Source organism: Dioscorea cayenensis, unplaced genomic scaffold (assembly GCF_009730915.1).
Source record: "Dioscorea cayenensis subsp. rotundata cultivar TDr96_F1 unplaced genomic scaffold, TDr96_F1_v2_PseudoChromosome.rev07_lg8_w22 25.fasta BLBR01001739.1, whole genome shotgun sequence".
NCBI lineage: Eukaryota > Viridiplantae > Streptophyta > Magnoliopsida > Dioscoreales > Dioscoreaceae > Dioscorea > Dioscorea cayenensis.
The window spans coordinates 18,299-30,585 of NW_024088130.1; the positions used below are offsets into that span (position 1 = coordinate 18,299).

Consider the following 12,287-nt stretch of genomic DNA (forward strand, 5'->3'; position numbering starts at 1 on the left):
AATCCTAGATTATACTATCATCTAAGAGCTTCCTTGAGCAATGGAATCAAGCCAATGTTAAACCCCTTCTAAACAACACTTATTATCTAAACCAAATGCTGGTAAATGGTGCAAACCTCCTAACCATTGGATGAAATCCAATGTTGATGCAACCATGAATACTTCACGGAGAAGTCTGGGATTGGATGCATTATTCGTGATAATAATGGTGATATGTTTGCAACTCAAGCTACTCCAATTTGCTCTATTTGGTCAGTATCTCTCTGTGAAGCTATTGGTCTTCGAGAGGCACTTATAAGTATGATCAAAGCTATGGGCTTTCAAAAGATTCAGATTGAGATGGATGCTTTGACAGTTGTTACTTTAGATTGTTATTATTTTGGCCTTATTGTTTCTTATTGCAAAGCTCTGCTACATAAGTTAGTTAATTGCACTGTCTCTTTTGGATGGATAAAATCACCTTCGAGCTGTATTTTGGATGTTCTAGGAGTTGTATCTTTACCTATAAATTCATTTTTTTTTTTTTTGAAAAAAAAATAAATTTCCAACTAATTAAAAAACCATCCGTATACAATGAAAACAGAATTCAATATAAATTTTAAATAATCATCTCTTATATGTATTATTATATTCGCTCAGTTTTTTTTATCTATGGTGATTAACCGAATTTCATATATCAAGAAAATTAGTTATTTCACAAAATTTTTAAAAAAAATAGTTATTTTTCTAAAATTACCCCTATTTTCACATTTTTCTCTTATATTTAATTTCAAAAAGAGAATTGAATAAAATGTTAAGAGTGGTTTTGAAACAAAAAATAATAAATTGTTATTGATGTTAAAAAATGACAGATAAAAAAAAACATATATTTATGACAGATAAAAAAGAACGGAGAGGTTAACCATTATAGTTTCATAATAAACATGTCTATATATATATTTTTGATTTTCCTAAGAAGACAAAGGTTATCTAATTTTAGATAATAAATGTCCCGCTAATCCTAATCTGAAAGCACGTCCCATATGATTTCGGGATCAAAAGACGGCATCCCTGTGAGCAAACATCCACCGTCCATCTCATCGGAGATTGCTGAGCTGGACTGATATTGACCGTCCGATGCACCCAAGCTCACAAACGCCTCTTGGGTTTGCTCTACTATCAATACTCTCTTCTCTTCATTCGTTCCATTCCTCCTCTCTCTCCGATGGCGGCGATGCTGCCTGATCCGCTTGAAGCTGGCGTGGATCTTCTCATCCACGGTCAATCCAAGCCTCTCCGCCCACTCTCCAGCACCGGCGCCGAGATTCGGGAAGTTGAGCTGCGCGTACTGGCCGCGGAGCTTGTAAGCAGCGCGATCATAGGCGATGGCGGCGCACTCGGCGGAGTCGTAGGTTCCGAGCCAGACGCGCATCCGGTTCTGGGGTAGCCGGATCTCAGCAACCCATTTCCCCCAGTGCCGCTGCCGCACCCCGCGGTACGGTTTCTTCTTCACGTCGCCGTGGATCTCTGTGAGCCAAGGGATCCATCTGGCTGTGGATCGTCGAGGGATTGATTCAGATCCGAATCGACGGAGAAGCTCAGTCTGGCTCTCGTACACGGAGGGAGCCCTAGCGGCTCTGCCGCCACCGGTGGCGGCGGGAGGTGGGAGAAGATGGAATCAAGGGCGTTGGTCCCCGAGAGAAGGATCTTCGAGACGGCGGTGCTGATCTCTCCAGGGTTGGCTCCGTCCATTTCCAGGTAATCTCTGGCTTTTTGGAACTCAGGAACTCTAGTTACGGAATTTCATGGAGACTTTATATGAATTTGGAGTTCTTTCTGGAAGTCTAGGAAATAGGAAGTCTAGTTACGGGATTTCGCTTGTAGGAAAGGAATCTGGAACTCTAGTTACGGAAGTTCAGTTTAGAAATCAGACTTGGAGAGGGGAAGCTTAAGGAATATAAGCAGTGAGTGTGAAATTATATAGACGGAGTTCTATTTATTTTCTAGATTAATTCATTTTAATTACTATCAGTAATGAGGCTGTTACTTTTTGTATTGGCTATTTTTCTATTTTTCTTTCTCCTATTTTTATTTTATTATTTATGTTTTTGGTATATATTCTAGACTTATAGTTTTTCTGCAAGCCAATTTCGTTTATTAGCGATGCACTTACGTGAGGGTGTTCGCGCCAGTGTGGCTCCCTCGAGCTCGATTCCCCATCTCGTGCAGATGAGAGAGGCGATTCGGTGGTAGCTGCTTCACCCACGTGTTCGTCCGGGGTTCGCGACATCGCTTTTCTAAAAACAAACTTATAGTTTTTCTTAAATTTTTTTCTTTCATTTTTAAAAAAATATTTATTTTTATAAAATGAGTAAAATTGATTTTTCCAACTTTGACTTCTTTTATTATGAAAATGATAACTGTTTTTTTGTTGAATTTTCAAAACAAACACATGTCTAAAATGCTAGTGTGTGAACTATAGATAATATCTTCAGAGATATCTTTTGTCTATATTATCTTTATGTTTTAAATCTTGCCAAATTTCTTCCCTTAAACCGCAATGGCATTTTTTTTCTTCTTTAAAACAAATACATTAAGTTATTGAATTTGTATTTTATAACAAATTTAGCATAGTATTTTCTTCTTTCTAGCAAAATAAAAAACAGGGTTTTGTTCACTTATCGAAACAGTGGAATGCATGTATTTAGTTAATTTTTAAAGTTATATAAATGTAAGGGAAAAATTTTAAAATAAATATTTAAATATTAAAATTGTATGCATTTTTAATTGACATAAATTCTTCATGGTAGCTTTTTGAATCTCTCATTTTTTCCGTGAGAGAAGTAAAACCGAGTTTGGAGCCTGATTCCAATAGGATGTCGATTGTGAAACTAGAAAGTAAATTTCTATTACTAGTTCATTTTGGAGTATTTGGTTAAAAAATGGTGAGATAAATATATAATTAAATCATAAGTAATAATTCAAAAGATTTTCAATTCTAGGAAAATCTATGAAATAAATTAATTAAAAAAATTAATTGAGGGACAAGAAAAAAGTGAAAGCGATAGGGAGTAGAAATTAGAGGCCCGTTTCTTAATAATGAGGAAAAGGGTTGGCATGGCGGGAAGCACATAGTCAATAGAGTCATAACGTACACAGATAGATAGCTTTAGGTATTCAATGAGATGTTGATAGCCATTCTATTATTATTTTCCACATGGATCACCCTAAACACACCCATGTGTCTTTTCATTTATTTATTTATTTATTGATATTTTCTAGAGGTGCAAGATGAGCGGTCCAGCCTGGCACGACCTGGCCACGGTATGGTCCAAGCACTGTACGTGCTCGGGCCGGCCCGGCTAGCAATCGTGCCCGGCAGGCCGGCCCATCTTTTTTAATTTTAAAATGTAAATTATCTAAATTCTTCAAAAAATATTGTAAAAATTGTAAAAAAAAATACTTTAAAAATACTAAAAATTAAGAATTTTTTTTTAAAAAAATCTAAATATCATAAAATATAAGTTTCTTGATTGTAAAAAATACATAACACGTAAAGACTATAGAAAAAATAATTAAAAAATATGCAAAAAAATTTAAATTTACATGAATACAAAAAAGATAATTTTTTAAAATTTAACATAATATTAAAAAATAAAATTACATAGAAAAAATAGAGATAAACTAAAAATAAATTACAAATAGATATAGGAAAAAATTGTCATTTATTTAAAAACTATGAAAACAATTTAGAAAATTACAAACTTCGAAAAAATTTTAAAAAATTACAAACTTCAAACTTCATTTGATTAATCTATTTCTTCATCAACACGGGTTGAAGTTGAACACTCGGATGGTGTAAGGCCCTCTTCTGTATCACTATCTTCTTCATGAATTTGTTGTTCTTGTATCCTATCTTCTGCTTCTAACCAATCCTTCAGACATATGCACATTTGCACTGTTGCTTGGTTCATGCGGCTCCTCTTATCATCGAGTACCTTTTTCCTGTACTAAAACAAGACTCCGATGCTATTGTAGACATCAGTGGAGTTAGTGGATCACTTGCTATGGCGGCTAGCACGAGATAGTTATGTTCTTGTTGTTTTCACCATGAGCAAATATTAAAGTTATTAATGTTTTCGGTAGTAAGAAAATCATTAAAATTATTATTTAAAAAAAGATTTAATTCATGCAAAGAACTAGTACTAGAAGAAGAAGAAGAAGAAGAAGAAGAAGAAGAAGAAGAAGCACTTGTAGATTTTCTTCTAATCATATTTATAAGATCGGCCGGAGATTTAGTTTTGGAAAGTGAAGAAGAATTTTCAAAATCTCCGGCAAAAGTAGAAGCTCGTCAATTTCCATATACATGGTTATATTCATTATACATATCATGAAACAAACAACGATATTCATCTTTGAAAATTGAATAATCAAGTCCCATGTGTTTCATCATAAGAATCAAGCATACAAAAAGTACCATTAATTTTAAAATGGGGATCAAGAAACATAGATAAAACGGGAAGAGGGTTGATTTTTGCAAAATATTTTTAAAATTTTAATTCCATAGGAGCAACAATGGGAGCAAAATTAGGATCACATCTATATTTTGCAAAAAATTCACTAATATAATATAAATGAGAAATATTCATGAAAATAGTAGGATAATAAATACTGGAAAAAAAATTAGTTGCTGAATTAAAAATTTCCAAAAACTCCTTTATCATATAACAAACTTCCCAATCATAATTAGTAATTCCAAGGTCGGAAAAAAACTCACGGCAATACATTGTAAGAACATCTTTGTAATCATAAGTACAATCCAACATATTATAAGTTGAATTCCACCTATGAGGAACATCGGAAATAAATTTTTTATATTTTCCCCCCATTTGCCTACAAAATCTTTTGAATTCATACCTTCGTGAAGAAGCGTTTTTTTCATATAAGATAGCTTATCTAACTCTACGAATATAAGGATCAATAATTTTTAAACCATCTCTAACACATAAATTTAATATATGGCATATACACCGAACAAGAAAAAAATTTCCGGAAAACATAGGATCTAAATGCATTTGTAACATATCATCGGCACAATTATTTGCCGAAGCATTGTCAAAAGAGATTGAAAATACAAATTTTTCAATTTTGTACTCATTAATAGTACGCATGATGTAACCGGCAATATTATAGGCGGTATGTTGGTATTCTAATTCAATAAAACTCAAAATACGTTTTTGCAAAGTCCAATTATTATCAATATAATGAGCGGTAACACAAAGATAATCGGAATTATTTTGAGAAGACCAAATATCAGAAGTAAGAGAAATTTTAAATAAACCTTTAAAAATTTCGGAAATTAATTTTTCTTTATATTCTTCATAAATAATAAGACAATACTTTCTCATAGTAGTCTTTGAAACAGATTTAAAATTTGGATTAAAACCCTTAACTTGCATTTTAATAAACGCGAGATTTTCAACAAGATAAAAAGGTTGTTCATTTTGAATATTAAATTTTGCAATCCATTTTCTTGCATTTTCCTTGGAAAAAACAAAAGTTCTAATACTTGAATTTGCAAAACTAATTTGTGTTTAGAAAGGATCATTTTGACTAGTAGTATGTTTGTCGGCATGCCTTTTCAAATCACCCGTTCCACCCGAAGTTTGATAAGAAAAATCTTTTTTGCATTTTTTACAAACGGCACGAGCCCCTTTGTTTGGAATTTTAACAATATTATAAAATTGCCATACCCCCGAAGTTCTTTTTCTTGTGCTTTTTTGAGGCTTGCTACTAGATGGTCCCATATTAGGGGATTCAATAACATGCTTAGGCTGTGAATTATCAAAATTTTCGGAGTTGTTTTCATTAATAAAAAATGGTGTATCGAAAAGAAAATTGGGAGAGCCGACCATTATAACAAATAATAAAAAAAAAGGTTTAGGGTTACCTCAACCTTGATAATGTAAATTTAATTCATGGTTTTCTTGAAAATTCCGAATTGATGAATTGATGAAAAGGTGGGGGAATTGCCGGATTGATGAAACACTTGAGCCGAATTTGACAAACTTCAAATGTTGAACTTGAAGAGATTGAGAACTAAGAGAGCTTGGAGTCTTCAATTCTTGAGAGATTAGAACAAGAATGAGTAATTTGGTGTGGAGAAATATGTAAGTGTTTGAGGGTGTTTATAGGATTTTAAAATTTTTCTAATTCCCAAAATACCCTTGTAAACTAGCCATTTATTGTTGTTAAAAATGGTAAAAAAGTACTTATATTTTAAAGTCTAAAATAGCCTTAAAAACTAGCCGTTTTATAGTTGTTAAAGGGGTTACAAATGTCATTTTCTAATACTTAAATTAGTTGGGAAAAAAATAAAAAAAAACTGGCGAGCCGTGCCGGGCCGTCCTGCAATGGCTATTTGTGGCGGGCCGTGCTGGGCTAGCCCGCGTGCTCGGTCCAACATAGCCCATGGTGGGCCGCGGGCCACACCGGCCCGTTGGCCACCAGAGTGTAGCCTGGCACGGCCTAGGGTTATGGCTCATGCCAGCCTGGCCTGATACTGTAGTTGGCCGTACCAGGCTAGGCACGGCCCAAATCGTGCTGGGCGGCCAAGTTTGCACCTCTAATATTTTCCATTCCTTTGTTAAGACTAATTCCTTCTCTCACTCTAGTTCTAATTTTTTTTTTCTCCGAATAAAAAATTTAATGTATTTTAAGATAATTATATTGGTTTAAAATAACTGAATTATAGCACCCATTGAATTTTCAAATTATACAAATGGGGGAGTATAAGGCATAGTAGAAAGGGTGTGCTTTTCAATTGAGATTAATTTTTAATCAAATAATTATTCTATATATTAAAAAAATGTTTGCCCCTTGCTTGTTTAGCATTTTCAATTTAATATTATTAAGGAAAAATTACTGTTTACCACTCAAGTATTTTAAATATTTTCAAATAGCACCTGCAAGTTTTAAATACCCTGGACAGCCCTTCAGTTATTGTTTCACTTGCTTTTTATCCCCTGCAGGTCACCTGGCATTGTCCATGTTGTGGAATTCCTTCTACGCCCTTCAAATTGGTGGGGAAAAAATCACTCAATCACATCATCTCAAACTTTTTTGCATTATATTTGCATTCGTTTTCTCAAACAAAGTTTGGAAGACTTATCACCTTGGATTGTTGGAGTTTTCAATTCCTCCCATTTGGTCTGTTTGATTTGAGTTCTGCCTGTTGCCTAATATGGTGAGAATTTCTTCATTTCACTCACATTGATCATTCTGCGAGAGAGAGTAACAATTTATAAAAATACAGGTTAATTATGGTGAATTTTTGTGCTATTCGTAGATATAATGGGGAGGGACGAATGCTAGTGTTTACGGTGCTGACTTCTTGGGAATCAGTGTTAGCGAAGATATGTGAGCAATGGGGTCTGGATGTTTTCCTTGGCAGGGTAAAGTTTGTCACATTCGGTGAACATAAAACGGTTTATCTGATAGAAAACGAAATTGACTTCCAACGCATGTGTCACGTGCTCTCTTTTCAAATGCGATGTAGTCGATCTAGTGGTCGAGACAGATGATGTGCCATTGTCGCATCCTACTGAAAATGATTTTTTCTCGTTGCAAAGTTCTCCTTTATGTTTTATGTTTATATAGTTGCAGAAGTTAATTATTGCTTAATAATCCTAGTTTCTGTTTAAAATCATATGTTTTCCCTTAAATAATTTAGTTTCCGCTTAAACCATATGTTTCCGCATAAAACAAAGCAAAACCATAAGCTTTACTTTGTTATCTATTTCCCATCCCAGTTTTTGTTTAAAGTTGTTCAGTTTCTGTTTAAAGTTGTCCATTTTTCGTTTAAAAAATCTTTTCTATTTAAGATTTTCTGTTTCCTTTTAAAATATTATTTTCCCATTTAAGTTATCTAGTTTACGTTTAAACTTTTGTGTTTCTGATTAAAATATTCACATTTTCCGCTTAAATTGATGTGCTCATAGGAATTCGGATTCTGCGAGCGTATCTGTTCCACCTCATGATGACCCTAATGGTGTGTCATGCCTTTCTTCCTCATCAGATCAATCTGAGGTGTTGTCGTTGGATATCAGATAATGTTTTGTAAGCGTTGAACATTTTAAAGACGCACTTTTTAATTATGCTATTAAACGGAATTTTGATTTCAAATTCATAAAGAATAAAAAAACACCAGGTGACTGTAGAATGCGCTGACGTTGGTTGTCCATGGAGCCTTTATGCATCGAAGGAATATAGTAAGAATACTTTCAGAATCAAGATAATGCACTTGACACACACTTTCGGTGGTGGAATTGGATTGGTGTCGCATTTGAAAGCGTCCAAAAAATGAGTAAGCGCACGAGTCATTCAGAAGCTTAAGGAGCAACCCTTGTACATGGCCATCGACATTCAGAATGACATGTTACGGGAATATGGTGTCCACATTCCATACAAGCAAGCTTGGTTGGGTAAAGAGTATGCCCGCGCGATCCTCGACGACAGCGACATCTCCGCTACAATTTATTGCATTGGTACGTGGATAAGGTGGTTGATTAAATTCCCGGTAGCATTGCGATTGTAGAAAGAGATGGTGAGCGTTTAAACGTGCATTCTTTTCTTTCCTTGCGTGTATCATTGGATTCAAGAGGGCTTGCAGGCCGCTACTGTTTCTCAATGGTATCCACCTCCTTGGAAAGTATCAGGGTACTCTATTGGGTGCCACAGGTAAAGATGAAAACAATGGTTTTTTCCACGTCGCCTTTAGTATTGTAGGCGAGACCGATGCCAATTGGACGTGGTTCATTTCGAAGTTAGGTGATGTTTTATACGATGAAGGAGATTATAAAGAGATAATTACATTTGTGTTTGACATGTCTAAGGGCCTTATGAACGCCATTACAAAGGTCTTCCCTTCTTCCCCGCATGCATACTGCATCCGACACTTTGAGGCCAATTTTATGAAAGCCAATGTTAGATTTGGGAAGGCGTTAAAGAATGAGTGTTGGTCCATATACTTTCATATTGCGTGGGCATCCACGGTTAAAGAATTCGATAATACCGTGAATGAACTGCATGCCACATCACCCGAAGCCTATCACTAGTTGATTCATAAATCAGATATGTCACATTGATCGAATTATTTGTTCAGAGGTGAACGTTGAGGCGAGAAGTATTCAAATGTCGTAGAGTCGTTCAATGCGTGGATCGAAAAAGTTCAGCATTTACCGGTGACGAAAATGGTCGACTCCATATGATATTTGAATGTTGATTTTATTTAACGCTTAAAAATGGTTATTATCCTTTAAACTTGCTTGTTTTTTATTAAATAATGTTGTTTATGTTTAACTATAAAGGTAATCGCTTAGTGTAGTTTGTTATCATTTAAAAATGTTTGTTTCTGATTAATTTTAGTGTCTTAGCTTAACAGTATTTAAGTATACGTGTTCTACGTCATACAGGTTGAAGCTGATGCGCATGTTATGCACCCGCCGTGAGTAAGCAATCAAATGGGAGACCTACTTATGCCCCGACATACATTCAAAGGTAGGGCTACTTGTTGCGGAAAGCCAAAATCTTCGTATTGGTCGTTATGTCGATGATCGTTATGAAGTGATTTACCAATGCAGCAACTCCATAGATCTATCGCGTAAAACTTGCTAATGTCGCAGATGGCAAGTTTATGGTATTCCATACAAATACGCTTACGTTGCAATAATGCAGACAGACATCAACGTTCAGCGATTTATTAGCAGCTACTTTACCGTCGACAATTACCAATTGGCGTATAAGGAAGCTATTTTCCCCGTACCCGACCATAACAAGCCTAAGGACGATAATCATGAACTGTGTTTGCGTCCTCATGTTATTAGAAGGCAATATGGGCATCCTAGATGGAAGAGGATATAGTCGCAACCGTTCAAGGTCCGTGAGTTAAGTTGTAGCCATTGCCATGCGTCCGATCACAATCATCAATCTTGCAATGAAATTGTCGCCGACTAAGCATTGTAAATAAACACAAATTTAAACGGCAACAATCTTATTTACGTGTCAATCTTTGATCTTCAAAGAGACACTTTGATATTTAAACAGAGCCACTGAAAGTTAAGCAGAAACGCTTATTTTTAAAGGGAAACACTGAAAGTTAAACAAAAACATTGGTATTTAAACAGAAAACTGAAAGTTAAACAGAAACACTGATATTTAAATAGTAAAATTGATAGTTAAACAAAGAAAGACAAGCATACAACCATTAAACAAACACAAGTAAATTTACATGAGAAACCTTGCCATGTTAGTGGAAAACAATGAATATAATTTAAATTAATAACGACAAAACTATATTACATTTGAAAATAATATCAAGTCAACTTTGTTTCCCCCTAGTTGAAGAATCGCCTTTCTCAGTAATGTCGGTTGAGCTCCATTTCATAAGTATGTGGGCAACATACTTTAATCTCAAATAAGGAACGTCCGTTTGCGGTAGCCGTAGCTTTTCATCATCAAGTAACTGTTCGATAAACCACATTACAAAGACGGCGCAGTCGATACTTCCTTGTTTTTGTCATGGGGTTTCACTATTGTGAACTAGTGGGTACTTTAGAGTCACCGTCTCCCCAAACTCCATATCGGCACATTAGTCAAATAGTCTCCACTGTTGAGATTTACAATTTGAGGTTAGAATCTTGATTAATAAAGTACTATTTATCAAACTCTATTTATAAAAGAATTTACCATTTCAAACGCGCCTTTGTCGTACACCTCACTTTAGCATGAAGAATAATGCCTGTATTCTTGTTTGTCATTATCAAGAACCACCACATGTAAGTGACCATTCATGATTATTGGGAGGATGACTATGTCAACATCATACAGGTTACGCGCGGCATCTCCGATCATAGTGAGAGTCATGTCACACGCGTCCTCCTGTTTGAGCATAAACATTGCCAATGGTCGTGTAGTGGAGGCGCGCTTTTTATACAAATATGGTACTCTTTTCAGAGACTTTTGAATTATGCATACGAACGCGCCCATCACATCGTCTATCACCATTTCCTTCCCGTCCAACAGCGTGTATAGTCTGCCTCGTGTAGTGCTGATAGAGTTATTCCTTGAGACGATAGTCCTGCGGTTAAACAGTAATAGATATAATTAAACCATAAAACAAATAATTAAGTGGAAATTATATATATCTAAATGATAACTTAAATATTTAAATGGAAATAGCCAAAGTTAAAGGATAAATCATAACTTTGAATGATAACACTAATATTTAAACGGAAACTACATAACTTAAATGGTAACATATATATTTAAATTATAACATAAAAACTTCACATTTACAAGTCTATATAGTGTCTAGGGTATTTTTTTTTTCGGAATAAAGTCCTTTCGCACTTGTTTGTATTATTGGTTGGTAAGGACCATACGGTCAACGTTAACAACAATCGTTATTATTTTGTTATCGTTTCCTTGCTCCTCATCAACAACATTTTTGGGTTCATCATGCGGCACTGTTATTGACGGTTGATGGTGTTCAGCACCAGTAGTATCTTTCTTCGATGCGGCCATGATGACAACATCAACCGGAGACACATCCTTTACTGTTTCTTGTTGTTGAGGGATTTGTTTCTACCTTTGATGCGGTACTATCATCTGCCGGTTCCACCGAAACGGGGATTTCGTTAACAATAGAGTTAACGATCTTGTCAAGTGCGGGCACGACAACAGCATCAACTGGAAACACTTCCTTTGCTGCTTCTTGTTGTTGAGGGATTGTGTTTATCTTTGATGCGCCATTGTCGTCCACCAGTTCCATCGAGACGGGGATTTCATTAACGACAATAGACTCAACAATCTTGTCATCCACTGATGGTGCTGCTATTATTTCATCGTCAGCTGGTGGAGGGAGAGGCATTATTGTTTTTCTTCTTTTTACAAGCCTCTTCAAACGTGGGCCTCTTCGAATGGGCACCCCAATGACGTCCTCATCGTTAAAATTTGAGGCCATCCCATTGATGTTGTCGGCAATTGCCGGGACTACCTCGGCTGCATTCGGGCTATTCCTAGTAGCGTCCGTGCCGGGTACTTCATTTGTTTGTAGGGACGGCGCATTCAATTGTGATCGTCCTTCCAATTCCTCCACCCAAGCAACAAGCCGAGCGAACTTGGTCATCAATATATGACACTCCTGCAGCAGACATGCAGTGACATCGTCACCTATTGCCATCGGGATGACTGTCGTGGTAGGGGACTGTGGCTATCAAGGGGACTATTACTATTGGGAGGGGGCTGTT

The 12,287-nt window shown here is 35.8% G+C and overlaps 1 protein-coding gene across 1 annotated transcript; it reads right to left on the reverse strand.

The window, feature by feature from the left end:
- Nucleotides 1–945: 945 nt before the first annotated feature.
- LOC120256939 (ethylene-responsive transcription factor ERF061-like) lies at nucleotides 946–1,609 on the reverse strand (the record flags this gene model as incomplete). The annotated part of the gene is made up of 1 exon (XM_039264595.1): nucleotides 946–1,609. A coding segment is annotated over one exon (609 nt), but the record flags the coding sequence as incomplete, so codon positions are not given.
- Between the last annotated feature and the right edge of the window lie 10,678 nt (nucleotides 1,610–12,287).